The sequence below is a fragment of the Marmota marmota genome, unplaced genomic scaffold, assembly GCF_001458135.2.
Source record: "Marmota marmota marmota unplaced genomic scaffold, marMar, whole genome shotgun sequence".
In the NCBI taxonomy this organism is placed as follows: Eukaryota; Metazoa; Chordata; class Mammalia; order Rodentia; family Sciuridae; genus Marmota; species Marmota marmota.
Genome location: NW_025999977.1, coordinates 10,368,781 through 10,386,291, shown reverse-complemented (window position 1 = coordinate 10,386,291; position 17,511 = coordinate 10,368,781). Strand labels below are relative to the sequence as shown.

The window sequence follows — 17,511 nt, the reverse complement described above, 5'->3', positions numbered from 1 at the left end:
CATTTCTGCATATACTTTTATTTATAGAAGGAATCCCAGAATGATCGGTGGTTATTCTTAGAGAAAGGTAAGAGATTGTAAAGGGAGATTTTCATGTTTTTTTATACATAAAAATAAATAAAATAAAGATACTGTGTTCACCTACAGCTAAAAAAAAAAAAAAAAAAAAAAAAAAAATCAGTGTAAAAGCAAACTTTTTTGGCGGGTTGGGGGGGGGAGGATGTTTTCCAGAAGTATCAGACTTGATACAACATCGGGAGGGAATTAACCTGTTTGAAACCAAATATTTAATTTTTTCATTAAAGTGTTTCAATACAATTTCAGGCAAATGCAAACTAGAACACAAAGCCCAGGAAGTCAGAGGAACAATCTTCCAGAAAACAAGGAACACCAAGGCCATCATCTTCCACTTTAATCCCAGTAATTGGTGGCCAAAATGGTGCCAGCCAGCCAATGTTATCCAGATTATCGAGTGTTTACCTGAAAAGAAAAAAAACTTAGGTTTCAAAACTTATGATATCTTAAAATTGAAAGATGTTTCAATTATTTCAATTATTCAACCCCCCCGCCCTTGGTACTTGATATTGAATCCATGGACACTTTAACATTGCGCCACATGTATCTCCAGTCCATTTTGTTTTTTATTTTGATACTGGGCTGTCCTTGAACTTGCTGTTACCCTTGAACTGGCCATCCTCCCACCTCAGCCTCCAGATTTACTAGGATCATGAGTGTACAACTGCACCAGGTTCTCTCTCATTTGTACAGGTGAAAAACACTATAAGCTTATAACCTTCATAATTAGCAAACATTTATCATTAAAACTAAACTTGTAGAGCAATTTACAACATATATATACTTACCACGTCATCAATTTTCAGAATGCTCCGGACAGTTTCAGTTGCTAGAGTCAGAGCACTGACTGAAACCAACAGGGGCTGTACAACCATTTCTTCCAAAATGTTAGAAATACCACCCTGCAAATCACCAGAAGTTGATTTTAAAGTGTTTGTAATTCTACACATTAGCAACCACCAACTTGTCACCAGTACGCTAAGACCTTTTCAAATCTATTTTTCTCTTGGTTCTAGGTAAGGCTAAAGTAAGATATTCTAAGCTCTTTCCTACATCTTTTTTTAATCCCGGGGATTTAACCCAGAGGCACTTTACCACTGTGCTACATCCCTAGCCCTTTGCATTCTGAAATGGGGTTTCACAAAATTGTTTAAGGTCTCATGATGTTGCTGAGGCTGGCCTGGAATTTACAAATCCTCCTTCCTCAGACCCCAAAGCCACTGAGATTACAGGCCTGTGCCACTGCACCCAGCCAACTCCCAGAACAACTTCTAGATATGGTTTCCTTAAAAAAATCCCAGCAAAATTAGGTAGATTATTATAGTAGTTAAAAAATTCTGAGATATTGGTCGTAGCTCAGAGGTAGAGCGCTCACCTAGCATGCGTGAGGCACTGGGTTCGATCCTCAGCACCACATAAAAATAAAATAGATATTGTATCCACCTATAACTAACCTTCAATGCTTAAATCAATGGTGAGTCTTAATTCTGAATCAGGCCAAATTGGTCTACTATTCCTTTACATCTCCTATTTCCTATCTTAAAGTCTCTACTACACCATACTAATACTTAAAAAATTTTTTTAGTTGTAGATGGATACAAGATCTTTATTTATTTGTTTTTATGTGGTGCTAAGGATCAAACCCACTGTCTCACACATGCCAGGTAAGAGCTCTATCACTGAACTACAATCCTACCCCACCACTCTAATCCCTTTTATCTCAGCCTAAAAAAAAAAAAGAACACCCCAAAAGAGTCCCAAAACTTTGCATTGGCTTACCCTCCTGCTTACAAAATTTTACTGGTTCTAAACCACTGGAAGAAAAATGCCTGTCTCAATACTCTAGGGTATTCTCATTCTAGCTTTTATCTTTCCAACTTTAGTATTTACTATATCACCAACATTGGCCTCTCCCCTGTATACCAGTACATCCCTCTCTGAAATTTCCTCATCCCCTAACCAAAGTTGTATAATCGTAACCAGGTCATACTGTCCTGTGGAGTTCTGTACTATTCAAAAAATAACGTCTTGGATTACTAGTTTCCCCCCATCACATATTGCCTCACTTAAGCATTAATTAAAAAGGGGAATATTATTGCTGTTTCATGTGTTTACATTACTAAACCAGCTGATGCTCAAGCACAGGAGAAATGATTAGTATTTATGTAGTATTAGTAATACATTTAGTCTTCACAATATACCTGACATTATTATCTCTATTTTACCAACTGAGGAAATTGAAGCACAGACTAAATATCTTGCTAAAAATAACATCAATAAGTGGCAGAGTTAATAAACAAATAATATTTCCCAATTAAGGCATCATTTTCATTCTCAAAGGCACCATTAACCCGCAGCAGATCTCATCTTTAAATAAATAAAAAAAAAAATACTACTTTTCACTACAAAGCCTTCCATTACAATCATAAGATTTTCAATGTTTTTATATTAACATATTCTGCAATAATTAAAAGGACTTTTGCTATTACCTTTCGAACATTAATGCCTGTAGTTTTTTCTCCTTGGGCATGCCGATTTCTTAGTTCTGTTACTGTAGAAATGGGATTCAGGCCAGCATTTTCAGCTAGTGTAGATGGAATGACCTCCATAGCATCTGCGAAAGCACGAACACAATAGGATTCCATGCCACTCAGTGTTCGTGAATATTCAGTCAATCGTAGGGCCAACTCTATTTCTGGAGCACCACCTCCTGCAATAAGCGCCCTGAAAATACAAAATATGTTTAGCTTATTTTAATCCAACAGAAAGCTATTTTTAATAATTTATGATTTATACTTTAAAAAAAGCCAAAATAGTTTTGTTTTGTTTTTTTGCGGGGGGAACATGGATTACTGAGGGGCACTTTACTACAGACTCATATCCCCAACTCTTTTTCTGAGACATAGTCCAAGTTGCCTAGGGCTATGCCAAGTTGCTGAAGCTATCCTTCTTGAACTGGGTGATCCTCCTGCCGTGTCTCAATCTTTGAGCTGAATAACTGGGATTACAGGTATGTCCCACTGTGCCCAGCAAAATGTTGTTTCTCTATTTTTATGTGGTTGCTGAGGATTGAACCCAGTGTCTCACATACACACTAGACAAGCGCTCTACCACTGAGCCACAACCCCAGCCCCAAATACAGAAGTTTTAATGTTCAAAATATTACTTAGTTAATGTTAACATTTACATTACCTCTTCTTCACTAAGCAGCGAATAACACACAGGGCATCATGAATGGAGCGCTCAGCTTCTTCAATCACCAGTTTATTGGAACCACGAACAACAATTGTAACAGTTTTTCCAGGGCTTGCACAGCCTGTAATCTTTAGTAAACAACTTTCAGATTAGGTATCTGAGGCCAAGATGAAAAATAAAACCTAAAACCAACCCAGGTGAACGAAAGCTAATTATCATAATAAACACTAGTTACCTTGAGCAGTTTGCCAGAACCATTTAAATTGACCTCTTCAGCTAATTCAGCAGAACCCAGCATGTCAGCAGTGAATTGGTCAATATGAGCAACTGGTTTGGTTCCAATTGTCTGAATCAAAGAATCAAATCCTCAAATTATCACATTTATTTGATCAATGAACACTCTACATAAACAGATGTTAATATTTTACCTTACAAATGAATTCAATGTCTTCTCTTTCAATATCCTTAATCACCATAATCTTCATCTTATTCAGAAAATGTAACGCAAGATCACTAAGAGCATCTCTAAAATACAAAATTAGTATTTAGTTAATACTAATTAAAATACATTTTGCTATTCAAGAGCTTTTTTTTTGGAGGGGTTGTGGGGAGGGTTACTTGGGATTGAAACTCAGGGGCACTCAACTAATGCCACATCCCCAGCCCTATTTTGTATTTTATTTAGAGACAGGGTTCTCACTGAGTTGCTCAGAGTCTCAATTTTGTGGGCTCTGAACTCAAGATCCTGCTGCCTCAGCCTCCGAAGCCGCTGGGATTACAGGTGTACACCATCAAGCCCAGCTCAATAGCTTTTGAGCTTTAAAATTATTTTATGTTGTTCAAATGGCCAATTTTTACATTAAGTTCAAAATTCTAAAATCAATTTCCAATTCTACTGAAAATTATTATAACTGTGAAACTTTTTAAAATGGACTTTCTCCCCAAACCATAAACCACGAGAGAATTAGATCATTTTTGTTAATAAGTGCATTTTTGTAATTCAAATTTTAATGATACTTCATGAATTTAGAAATGTGATTCAGACTCTAAAAATTTACACTTTCCCACAAATTATCTGTAAGGATCCTTTTAACAACCCTATGATACTGAAAAGGTAGATATTACTATCTGTTTCAATTATCTCTGTTGAACTTGCAGACTAAGTTTTAGGTGCAATTTATTCAAGGTCACTAGCTATTATATAACTTGGAACTGTCTTCCAATTGCCCATCAAGGACTCTACAAAAATATCCATAGTACTTTCTGATATAACAAACCAATGGAGGAAAACAGGAATGTGCCTACCTGTCAGAAAGAAAATATCAAAGGAGGAAAAAAAGGGATCAGTTCACACTTTGGAGAATTCCTTTGATCTATTTACTATCTAAACATTCCCAGGAAAATAAAATTTAAAAAATTTTTGATAATATTTATTTATTTTTTAAACAATATTGTTAAATTGCTCAGGCTGGCCCTGGACTTTTTTTTTTTAATCTTTCTTTTTTTGGTGTAGATGGACATGATACCTTTAATTTATTTACTTTTATGTGGTGCTGAGGTTTGAACCCAGTGCCTCATACTTGATAGGCAAGTGCTCTACCACTGAGCTACAACCCCAGCCCTGGCCTTGAACTTTTAATCCTCTTGCCTCAACCTTCTGAGTAGCTGGGATTACAGGTGAGCCCAACTGCATGCAAATTAGCTTTTAAAAAACAAGTCATTTCATTCACTTGCTATTAAAGACCTTGGTGGTACACACCTGTAATCTTAGCAACTTGGGAGGCAGGTTTAGACCGGAGGATTGAAAGTTTAAAGCCAGCCTGAGAAACTTAGTAACATCCTAAGTAACTGACTTAGACCCTGTCTCAAAATTAAAAAAAAAAAAAAAAAAAGTTAAAATAAATAAATATATAAATAGATAAAATAGATAGATAGCACTGGGTATGTAGTAGCTCACTGGTAAAGTATCCCTGGGGTCAATCTCCAACACCAAACAAAAGCATGGTCTAGCAAGATTATATACCCCATATTATACTAAAGGGAAAAGAAAACACCTTTTTAAAAAAATTACAGAATTGAGTAAATTTCTTTCTTTTTTTTTTTTCAGTTCTCAATGGACCTTTATTTATATGTGATGCTAAGAATCAAACTCAGTGCCTCGCACATGCTGGGCAAGCAGTCTACCATTGAGCTACAACTCCAGCTCAAGAAACCACTTATTAATATTTTTTTAATATTTATTTTTTTAGTTGTAGCTAGACACAATACCTTTATTTCACTTATTTATTTTTATGTGGTGCTAAGGATCGAACCCAGTGCCTCATGCATGCAAGGCAAGCACTCAACCATTGAGCTACAACCCAGCCCACCACTTTTTATTATTAATAAAAATATAATAATGCTCTAAAATGTAGAGTCAGATTCACTCTAGGTTTCTTGTGACTTACTCAGCTCACCATTTCTTAAAAAATACAAAACCAAAAACAAACAAAAAACTCTAGTGGGGAAATCACAGTATTTTGTGTAGTTATAATGCACTAGTAAAAAAAAAAAAAAAAAAATAAGGGGGGAAAAAGTAAAGAAATGCTAGTTAGGGCTGGTTCAATGGTAAAACATTTGCCTGGCCTGCAAGATACTCTGGGAATCAGCTAGTAGTTATCCAAAACCAATTATAATTAAGAGATGAACAAAACACAGTCCCACCTTAGGATAGACTTCTGTATCAGAAGGACATTACATCCTGTTTTTTTAATTTGCTTCACTAAATTTAAAATATAGGCTCTCTCTTCTCGCAGTACTCGGTCCATCTGGGCATAGTCGGAAACTACTATTTGATTATCCATCTGTTTAAAAAAAGAACTTATTAATAGTATGTACAGTTAAAGAGATTTCAAGTCAGAAGAATTTTAAGTAAAATTATATATAAAGTCAATGAAAAAGCACACAAAACAATACAGACATACATAGAAAAGTCTGGAAAAATACACATATACACACACTTCACAGTCTTTTACTCAACTATATCCACTATTGTCTTATAAGAAAATTTTAAAGCTCAGCGCCTACTTGTAATCCTATGAACTCCAGAGGTCTGGTAGGAAAATTATAAGTTTGAGGCAGCCTCAATAATACAGTAAGGCCCCAAGCAACTTAGTGAAATCCTGTCTCAAAATAAAAAACAGAATATATAACTCAGTGGCAAAGTACTCCTGAGTTCAATCCCTAATACCAAAAAAATAAAACAACAAAAAAACCCAAAACATTTTTGATAATCATGTAAGGAATGGCAATCTTTTTCACATAAATATTCTTTCTCTCTCTCTACACACATACACACTCACCTATAAACAGCTTCAGTTGCATCTTTTTTACTCTATGGCTTTTCAAAAAGTGTGCAGGGCACAGCAGTGCACATCTATAATCTGAGCCACTTGGGAGGCTTCGGCAGGAGGATCACAAGTTCAAAACCAGCTTTAGCAACTTAGTGAAGCCCTAAGCAACTCAGCGAGACCCTGTTGTCTCAAAATCAGTAATAAAGGGCTGGGGATATGGCTCAGTGTTTTAAGTGCCCCTGGGTTCAATGCGCACTACCATAAATGAGTAAGTAATGATATGCCGAGAAGTAGCAAGGACAAATCCCTTTATGTTACCACATTAAACTACATTAATTTTTGTATGGGTGAAACTTTAAAGAGACAAAATACAAAACAGGAAACCAGTATGGTAGCATAAGGAATTATGAGAGCAAATCTTGAGATGTTAACCACCTCTTTGAGAGAATGGCACTCATACTAATAGATATTGGACTATCTTAAGTAAAAAGCAATTTCTTCATAATGTATATAAGCAAACTGATTTAAGATTCCATTTATATAAGAAACATTGGTAGCAACTGCACAGATGAAGTTCCTGTTCTTAAAAAGCTAGAAAGAATCTGAAAATTCCACAAACGCTTGTAACTTATCTATTTGATACATATTTCCAATCATAATTTATGTTCTAATGTGAAGTATATCACAGAATTTCAATGATTATTCAATTAAGGCTACAGACTTGTCACCAGTGATAACAACACTATTTTTGTCTCAGTTTATGGATCCATTTGAGATTTATAGGTCTTTATTTTGTTGGTGTTAAGGATCAAACCAGAGCCTTGCATAGGATATGCAATACTTCACCACTGAGCTACCCAGGCCAAGATTTTTTTTTTTAAATCACTAGTATCAACATTCCCCCCACCCTTTTCTAAAGGTGATGAGGAATGATTGAGACCAGTGAGCTATATCCTCAGCCCTTCCTAAAAATTTATTTTGGTACGGGGTGGGGTGGGGGTGGGGTAATTAAACCCAGAGGAACTTAACCACTGAGCCATATCCCCAGCCCTTTTAAATATTTAGAGACAAAGCCTTGTTCAATTGTTGAGGCTGGCTTTGAACTCTCAATCTGAGCCATTGGGATTATAGGCATATACCACTGTGCCCAGCCTTTTCTAATTTTTGAGACTCACTAATTTTTGAGCTCACTAAGTTGCCTAGGCTGGTCTCAAATACAACTCTCCTGCTTTAGCATCTTGAGCAGCTGGGATTACAACATGTATCACTACATCCAGTAGCATTTTCTATCTTTATTTTAATGAATAAACACCTCAGTTAGTAAAAAGTCAAACTATAAAAAGGAAACCAGTTTCATTTGGAATCTACTTACATCAGTTTTGGGAGCAGATAAGCAAAATTGAATAAGCCCAATTTTGGCTTTTTCGACTCTATTTATGCCCGAATTTGCCACTTTTTGGGTGAGAACTAGTCCTTCCACCAATTCACAGTCATCAATTGTTCCACTAAAAGGGGAAAAAAAAAATATTAGAAATGGTGGAAATCTGAAAGTTTAACCAGTCTTGAATAGATTAAAAATCATCAATCCAATCATTAGCCTCACATTAGTATCCCATTCCCAGAATACTCTGATCTTCTATTGTCTTACCATAATAAGGGAATATAAATAACAGTTTGAGATTCCTATAGGAACATATGTTCTCAAGAAAACAAAACCAGAAAGAAAGCAAGCTTTGTGACTTTCATCTAGGTATTTTTCATTTAACTAGATTTATTTTTGACAATATGAAAGTTATGAGAGACTTATAGAGATGCTTACCCCAGCTTCTTAACTATTTTAATATCTCTTAGGTCTACACTAGTAGCCGTGGCTGGATCAATCACTTTCATCACTGCATTTACACTCATTGGAGAAAGCAGACTTGAATACTGAGAGACAACCTAAAATTATTGAAAAACAAACAAAAACCAGTTAGCTTGAATTCTTATCTCCTTTTTTGGGTGGGATGGGGAAAGAAAACCACATGATTGGACACTGTATATAAAATTGCCTTGTTCAGCCAGGGGCACAGACTAAAAATACCCATTTGTTTTTCTTTTTTTAAATTAATATAGTATTTGGGACTGTCCAGATTACCAAAAGTTTTATAGGACACCCAAAAGAGCATTCTACTAATTTTATATGGAGGTTTCCTACCTAAAATAAACGTGATCAAGTTATGCATGTAATACTGAGGGGCTGGCAAAATGGCTAATGGTTAACATTTATTGGTCACTCATTATATACAGGAAATGGCTATAGCACTTTATATATTATTTGTTTTGTTTTTGGTGCTGGGGATCTAATCCAGAGACTTGTGCATGCAAGGCAAGCACTCTACCAACTGAGCTATATCCCCAGCCCTCACTTCACATATTATTAACCTCATTCACTCACTCTCTTCTTTTTTCCAGGGCCAAAGACTGAACTCAGGGCCCTGTGTATGCTAGGCAAGCACTCTGCCACTGAACTAACAACTGGACTAAAACAGAGGCCAAGTCATATGCCCAAAGTCACACAACTTAGTTGTGAAGCCAGCAATGAACATGAACGGTGTAGATTCTATAACTAGTGCTTGTAACCATTATGCCATATTAGTTCTGGGGAGTATTCAACATCACTTAGTGTCACTAATACTATCTAGCTTTCCACTTAACATTTAAAGAAAATGAATATGTGGATTTAATACCGAAATTTTTATATTATAAATGTTCCCCAAAATGTAAAAGTTCATCACTGCTTTAAAGCTGTAACTAAAAACCAAAAATGGACTTGATACATATTACTCTCTTTTGTTAGCCCTATCGATAATTTAAATTCATAATTTAATCCAATTCAGTTTTACAATTTAGTTACCTAGTCTCTCAAGACTTAACCATTCCCTCGTGCTTGTCTCACCTTTGAATTCAATGAAGTGGTTGCACTATTCAACAAAGTTTCTCTGTCACTCAGTTCCACAGGTCGAGACATGTCAGTCAAAACTTCAATACCCTTTTCCAAAGCTTTCTGGAATGACTCGGAAATGATGGTTGGATGAATCCCTGACATTTATGAAAGTCTAGTTATTTAATTGTAACAGATAATCTATGTCATGACTTAAAAATTTTCTACTCATTAGAATATCACTCACCAATACTTTTTCTTTCTTGTGGTGCTGGGGAATGAACCCAGGACCTCACATGTTAGGCAAGTGCTACAGCTCTGAGCTATATATATCCCCAGTCCACAAATATTCTTTTTTTAAAAAAAATTTTTTTTAAGATCAACAGAATGCCTTTATTTTATTCGTTTATTTTTATGTGGGTGCTGAGGATCAAACCCAGTACCTCCTGCATGGTAGGCAAGCATTCGCTCTGCCACTAAGCTACAGCCCCAGCCTCCACAAATATTCTTAATACAAACTAATTTATGCTTCTGTTAGAAACATCAAGGTTTATATAAATTTAACTGCTAACCTTGGCTAATAATTTACTTCTACTTAATCTGAAACAAATTCATGTAGATACTGAAGGTTGAGACCAAGTTTTATATTTTTCAAAACATCACACATCTACATAATAAATAAGAGTAACAGGAAAATCACTACTATGATTAAGCACTATTTACCAAAGAACCCTCATTTTCCCTCCCAAATCATATCTCACAATCTAAGATTAATAAAAATAATAGCACCTCTTCATTTCTGAAAAGTAAAACTCTACTGAGTACTATATGGAAAAAAGAAATGTGGCAAAAACCAGAAGCAAAACAGCAAAATCTAAAATTTCTTGGTAAAAAGAGTAACTATTTCAAATCAGTATTATATTACTTAAGATAACTTGGCTTCCTCTAAATTTTTAAAAACTTTTCTGCTTTTTTATTCAGTAACAAATTACCTCCTACCTACCTTTCTGAAGAAGCTTGGTACAGGAATCTAAGAGAGAGCCAGCAATGATGACCACTGATGTGGTGCCATCTCCTGCTTCTATATCTTGAGCTTTAGACAGCTCCACAAGCTAAGTGAAAAGAACATGGCAAATGACTCAGTAAAAAATGAGAACCCAATAACATCAAATTCTCACATCAATCACAAACTGAAATTAAAGATTCAACATAATTCTTGCCTGACTTGGATTTCATTTTAAAATGAAAGCTGTACAGTTGTAGTACAAGACATTCTTCTCATAAAATTTTACACAAGGCCATATTATGATTTCTGATTCAGACTGTGGTGTAAAGAGAAGTTCTCAAAAAATTCTCTGAAAAGTTGTCATCAGGCTGGAGATATCGCTCAGTTGGTACAGTGCTTGCCTTGCATGCACAAGGCCCTAGGCTCAATCCCCAGCATCTCTCTCTCTCTCTCTCGCACACACACACACACACACGTTGTCAAAAAGCATCAATGGCTGGGCACAGTGGTACATGCCTGTAAGTCTAGCATTTTGGGGGGTCTGTGGCAGGAGGATCACAAGTTCAAATCCAGCCTCTGCAACTTAGTGAGACCTTGTCTCAAAAAACAAAGTGAAAACAAACAAAAAACCCCAAAGCATTGATGTTGCCAGACACAGTGGCATACATAATCATAGCAACTTGAGAAGCTGAGGGGATGCACATCAACAGTAAAGTATTCCAGCACCAAAAAGTATGAAAATTGTATCATAGGTACCCCACAGTCTTGTAAGTTATGAAATGAGGCATTCCAGATAAGGATGAAATATCAGTTTAAAGTCCTTTACCAAGCTTACCAGAACCTACCTCATATGAGCACAATCTGATTATTTTTAAAAGTCATCTTTATAAAATTAAAGGGTCTTTTGTTTTGAGATGAGTATCTCACTATGTTGCCACAACTAGACTCAAGGAATTTTTCGGGTTCAGCATGAGTGCCTGGACTACAGGCAGACAAACTATGCCTACCACAACATTTTAATAGATATGGCCTTTTTTTTACCCCCCCACCAATATGACTTCTCACTTGACATGTGAATCACAATTTTGACCCTTTGTTAAATCAGTATTTTAAATAAATGTCTGTGTAAATTTTGACAGAATTTATTTTATACACGATTAAAATTATTCTGTTGTCTGTTTGGCTGGAATTTTGTGGAGTCCTGGGTTTAATCCCTAGCACTACAAAAACAAATTGTTTTGTTATCTTTCAGCTAATGCTCATTATACTAATAATCTACACTAAAAAAAAGTATAATTTATGTTTTTATCTTCTCCTCCTCAACTGTACAGCACATTCTTATGGACAAGAACAAGGTAACTCATGTTTTACCAGCATCACCCTGAAGAGATACATAATATTCTTAAAATCGTACCTAGTTAACATAAAGAAAAAAATTTACCATGTTTAAATGCTATAATGTGACCAAATAAACAAATTTAACTCTTTACCAAATAAGCAAATTAAACTTTATCAAATATCAAACAATATACTAAAATACACAAATTGCACCTATAATTATACTCACCATTCTGGCTGCTGGATGCAACACTTGCATCTGTTTCAAAATGGTGGCCCCATCATTTGTAATGGTCACATCACCTTTTCCATCTTGAATCTGGAAGTTTTTTTTTAAAAAGCTATATTTCAATGTGACACCATAAAAGTTCTATTAAATTTAATACTTCAGAGAAACTCATTTATGTCTATACAGAGTTTAATTTCAAATTCTTTCCTTACATTGATAAAAAAAATCTAAGAACAGCCTAACTTTACAAAAGAATAATTGGCTTTGTTCAGAGTACTTTAAAAGTAAAGAAATATACATACACAAGAGGACAAAAAAGACACTATAAAGAATCGCTATAGGAGCTGGAGTTGTAGCTCACTGGTACAGCACTTGACTAGCATGTGCGAGGCACTGTGTCCATCTACAACTAAAAATTTTTAAAAAATCACTATCATTTCTGGTTTCATACTAATGATTAGAGAAACACCCTTTCTACCAGAACTCCAAAAAGATAGCACCATGTAATGTGGTTAACACAAGTAGCTTATTTCATAGTATCTTTAAAAAGGGCAAAAGGATTGGTAGGAGACATATAAATTTAGAATCCAGAGGAAATAATAATCTTTATTTCATCCAGAGAATATAATATATTGTTTTCTTTTTTGGGGGGGTTATTAACTAGCACCGAACCTAAGTGTGTACCATTCAAGTTACTGAAATGTATTTATTTTATACTGTAACTCAACAACATACAAGTTGAAATCCCACGGACCCTTACCAGGGCATCATCTACAGGAACACTGAACTCAAGTCCTGACTCCTGGACATACTTTTCATTTAACTACAAAACAAAGAACTACTTTGTGTATGGACTCTCGTTTAAAAAGCATCCAACAAAATATGAATTAAGTTGTGTTCACTTCAAAGTAATCTCTCCTTCCTCTGAACTCACAAGGTACTTTTTAAACAGCACATCTTAATCCTTTGTATTAAGTAGTAAAAATAATGGTACTTAATTAAAAGTATTGAATGATTTAGCTTTTTACCATTTTATCCATTCCTTTTGGTCCAAGGCTTGTTCTAATAGCATCAGCAACCGCTATAAAGGAAGAAGAAAAAAAATTAACCCTTCAAAAAGCAGTGTTCCTCCTTTCAAATTATCATTTTTGTCCTTATTAGGGTATGGTATACAACAATTTACTGTGTACATTGGAGAAAATTCATGTCTGGGCTGGGGTTGTGGCTCAGTGATTGAGGGCTTGTCCAGCACTTATGAGGCACTGGGTTCGATCCCAGAACCACATTAAAAAAAAAAGAAAAAGAACAAATTAAAAAAAGGTATTGTGTCCATCTACAACTACATATATAAATGTATAAAGAAAATTCACATCTAATAGTAACATAGGAAAACAATTATTACTTTTTTTATTACTAAGTTTATGATGCTTCACATTTGTGTTATAGTCATTATGTATAGTATTTATGTTCTGCTTCTGGCAGAATACATTCTAGGGATTCCTTTAAGCATCAAAATGGTACAATCTAGTTATAAGCTGATTGGGGACTGTATTATTTCCTGTTCCTTTAAAAAGGACAAGCCAAGGGCTGGGGATGTGGCTTAAACGGTAGCGCGCTTGCCTGGTATGCGTGCGGCCGGGGGTTCGATCCTCAGCACCACATACACACAAAGATGTTGTGTCCGCCGAAAATTAAACAATAAAAATAAATAAAAATTAAAAAAAAAAAAAAAAGGACAAGCCAACAAAAGACTAGACTTTCTTACTATCTAATTCATTTGTTTACTTTTTCTCCCCTCCCAAGAATATAATCTCTGAGATCAAAAACTTTAGTTTTAGCAGGGCGCCGTGGTGTACAACTGTAATCCCAGTGGCTCAGGAAACTGAGGCAGGAGGATGGCAGGAGTTCAAAGCCATTCTTATCAACGGTGAGGCGCTAAGCAACTCAGTGGGACCCTGTCTCTAAATAAAATAAAAAAGGGCTGAGGATGTGCCCGAGAGGTTAAGCACCTGGGTTCAATCTCAGGTACCAAAAACCAGAAACAAAAAAACAAACAAAAACCCCAAACTTGAGTTTTGTTCAGCAATATGAACATGGTATATATTCATGGCTAACAAAAGAAATTAACATTAACACTGTCAACAAAGCAAACCTCAATGGTATAACTCCTGAAAATGCTGTAGAACACTACACACCAACAAAATGAAAACAAAAGCATGTTATGAAACATCTCTAGATATGTCTTATTATTCCAAAGTCATGCTCCTACTAATTATCAATGAGAAAGTTTCTATTAATTCACTTACAATTTTTCTAAGAGAAACTAAAATTGAGAAATAGTATTCTCTCCCCTTTTCTTTGACAAGTCCAGGACAAATGAGTGGTTCTTCCCCTTCTTTCTGCATACCACTGCACCTCACACACACAGATTGTCTCTATTCCTTTTATTCTCCACAATTAGCAAATGGATTACCCATACAGTATGAACAGTAACACATCACCTTATTTTATTGGTGGCATTGGGGACTGGACCCAGGGATACTTTATCCTTGAATTACATCCTAAGCCCTTTAGATTTTTTATGTTGAGAAAGGATTTCATTAAGTTGCAGAGGCTAGCCTTGAACTTGTGATTCCCTCCTGCTTCATTCTCCTGAGTTGCTGGGATTATGACCTAGCAATAATAATCTTTAAAAATTTAGCAGAACATACATTGTATAATTTTAAAACTGTATTTTACTAATTTTGTAAAACTTTGGTGAATACTACAATTTCAGGTGATATACTAGACCTGTATACCACAATTTTACAAAAGGGACTTAGAATGCTTTGTTATCTATCAATGTGAATACTCTGGAAAATTATCTGTTTTCATATAAACATAGTACTCTAGACTTCTTATATCTCTGAAAGTATTGGAAGTTTAATAAAAATGATGTGGCATAAGCAAGCACAAGACTCTTAAATGACTCATGTTGAATAGTACTACAACTATTAGTACTTTTATGTATGTGCTGTTTTCCTCAATAAATGGTATCCTCATGTTTTTTTGTGGTGGCCCCCAGAATTAAAGTAAAAATAAACCTGGTAGAAGTTTTTCTCAGTTGCATTTTGTCAAAAGGATTTTGTCTGACTCAGATAAACTTATTATGTCCCTTTGCTCTATGAGATCTCCTGACTTAAGATCCACAGATTCTTAGATACTAGGTGCCTTATGTTTGAAATGTTAAGAGTATTTTTCGCATTTTGTATCTTGTTTATTGAAAATTAACGATAACATATAATCCCAATGGCCCCAGTTTCTTTCAACATCTTGACCCTTATCTATGTAAACTTAAATTATGGCTCCATAGACAATACATGAAATCAACAATCTCAATTTCTTTTTTTTTTTTTAATTTTTATTTTTTAGTTTTTGGCGGACACAACATCTTTGTTTGTATGTGGTGCTGAGGATCGAACCCGGGCCGCACGCAGCCAGGCGAGCGCCCTACCGCTTGAGCCACATCCCCAGCCCCTCAACAATTTCAATTTCCAGGAGTATTATTTCTTGAACTTCCAAATGAATCTAAGCATCTGCTCAATCTGACCTCTTCAACTCATTAGCCCCAAACAGGAATATTTTTTTCTTTGACCATTCAGCATCTATATTTTAGCAACACCACATTCCCAATCACTTGGGCTAATGACAGCAAATAGTTTCAAGGTGTGACATATATCATTCACATATGTGAATGATATATACACACCACATACCTACATGTGTAATCTATATTATTTATGTGCACACACATATATTATATCATATACACATTCTCATTTAATCCTAACAGTAACTCTACAAATTAGTCATTACCTCATTCCACTAAAGAATGATCTGTAGCTGCCAAAGAAAAAACACTTTCCAGGACACTAGATCTTTCAAGATCTGGCGCCAGCCTACCTTTCCAATCTCATTGCTTCTTTGTGCATCTTATTCTCCAAACCAAATAACTCACTATACTCAATGCACAACCAGACGGGATCTCTAAGCCTTTGTTCTCACGTTTCCTTCCACACTTTACTGTTTCAACTTGATTTCTATTAATCCTCATAACTCTAAAAAAGCAAACATGTTCCTCTTCAATTTTATGGGTAAGGAAATCTCGGTTCGGAGATTAGAAATCACATAGTCACAAAAATAGAGAATGAAACTAGGGTCTTTTGATCTCCACTACTTGCCATACTATTCTTTAGAGCTAAGAAAGTGTTTCTCGACTAGAGAGATGACACAGACGTAGCTTTCCATAATCACTCTCCAAAAGATGGGTCAGTTCCCTACACCATACAATACAATGTGTCCCGCCCCAGTTTAACCGCGAAAATTACCCAATCAGACCCAATAATTGTGCCGAAGAAAACTTATTTAAACACGTTGTTGTAAGAATAAGAACTCTCAAAAATTACTGTGCAAGCAACGGTCAGTGGGCTCAATAAGCAAATAAGGATTAACTTTTAAGCATCAGATCCCAAAGAGCCGCTGCAGGCAGTCTTCAGCAGTTTGAACTGAACTGCTTTCGGCTCCAGCGTGATTAACACAAAACCCAGGTGGAAAACAACGGGCGACTAAAATCCAGAATGGATTCCGACCACTCCTTAGGCAGGGTCAGAAATTACTGGCTTAAAAAAAAACGCACACACTCAGAGAAAGAATCCCTTCATAGTGCTTCCACAGGGAAAGGGCCACCCTGAAATAACAGGAAGTGGGCCATACCCACCCAAGTTCAGGGTGAGAGAGCAGAACTTGACCCCACACTGCTGCGAGGATCAGGCTTGGGGTTGGAACGCGGGGGTGATACCTTTGGCCGCGGAAATGTTGCTGAAGCGGATCTGGGCCGGCTTGTCGCGGTCCTGATAGGCGCCTTTTCCTCGGCCGCCAGAAGCCCCAGCGGGCGCCCCGCTTCGGGGTGCTATATTCTCTGGCATGGCAAACCTGGCTAAGTCTGCCGGAGTTCAGAAAGGACGGATGGACGCGGATTCAGGTCGGCCGGACTAACGGTACGCGCCCAATGCCTTCACGAACCTTCCAGAAAACGGCGCCGGCGCCGGGAGGGGGCGGAGGTGGAGAAGGGGCCTGTCTAGTGGCGCGTCGCCGGCCTGACGTAAGAGGCTGGCCGCCGCGCGCCGGTTGAGGTGGTTGCGCGCCGGGATCCGGCACTAGGAGAGTGGAATCCCAGGGCGCTGGGGGCTGCAGGCGCGGTGGGGCGCATTCCCCGCGATGCCACAATGACAGCGCGCCATTTTTATAGGCGAGTGTTGTGGGCACCACATCTCCTACTCCACCCTCCTCGACTCTGAGGTCCCCTCCCCTAAGCGGCTGGACCTATAGTAGCGGTCTTGCGCGCTTCAGTCTTGCTTCGGAATTGCTAGTTCAG

General features: G+C 36.7%; 1 protein-coding gene across 1 annotated transcript; it reads right to left on the bottom strand.

Moving 5' to 3' along the window:
- Positions 1-264: 264 nt before the first annotated feature.
- On the bottom strand, positions 265-17,208 carry Cct4 (chaperonin containing TCP1 subunit 4). The gene is made up of 14 exons (XM_015479627.2): positions 16,936-17,208; positions 13,127-13,179; positions 12,099-12,188; positions 10,529-10,637; positions 9,541-9,683; positions 8,422-8,543; positions 7,975-8,107; positions 5,974-6,113; positions 3,699-3,795; positions 3,506-3,616; positions 3,268-3,398; positions 2,565-2,799; positions 864-977; positions 265-480 (listed from the first exon to the last, which is right to left on the bottom strand). The coding sequence occupies exons 1-14, from the start codon at positions 17,060-17,062 to the stop codon at positions 466-468; spliced, it is 1,620 nt and encodes a 539-aa protein (XP_015335113.1). The 5' UTR covers positions 17,063-17,208; the 3' UTR covers positions 265-465.
- Between the last annotated feature and the right edge of the window lie 303 nt (positions 17,209-17,511).

Coding starts and splice junctions, on each gene's coding strand:
- Cct4 (XM_015479627.2), bottom strand. CDS start 17,062: ATGCCAGAGAATATAGCACCCCGAAGCGGGGCGCCCGCTGGGGCTTCT. Junction 12,189..13,126: donor CAAAAGGAATGGATAAAATG/GTAAAAAGCTAA, acceptor AAAAACTTCCAG/ATTCAAGATGGAAAAGGTGA. Junction 2,800..3,267: donor CGCTGCTTAGTGAAGAAGAG/GTAATGTAAATG, acceptor TTGTATTTTCAG/GGCGCTTATTGCAGGAGGTG.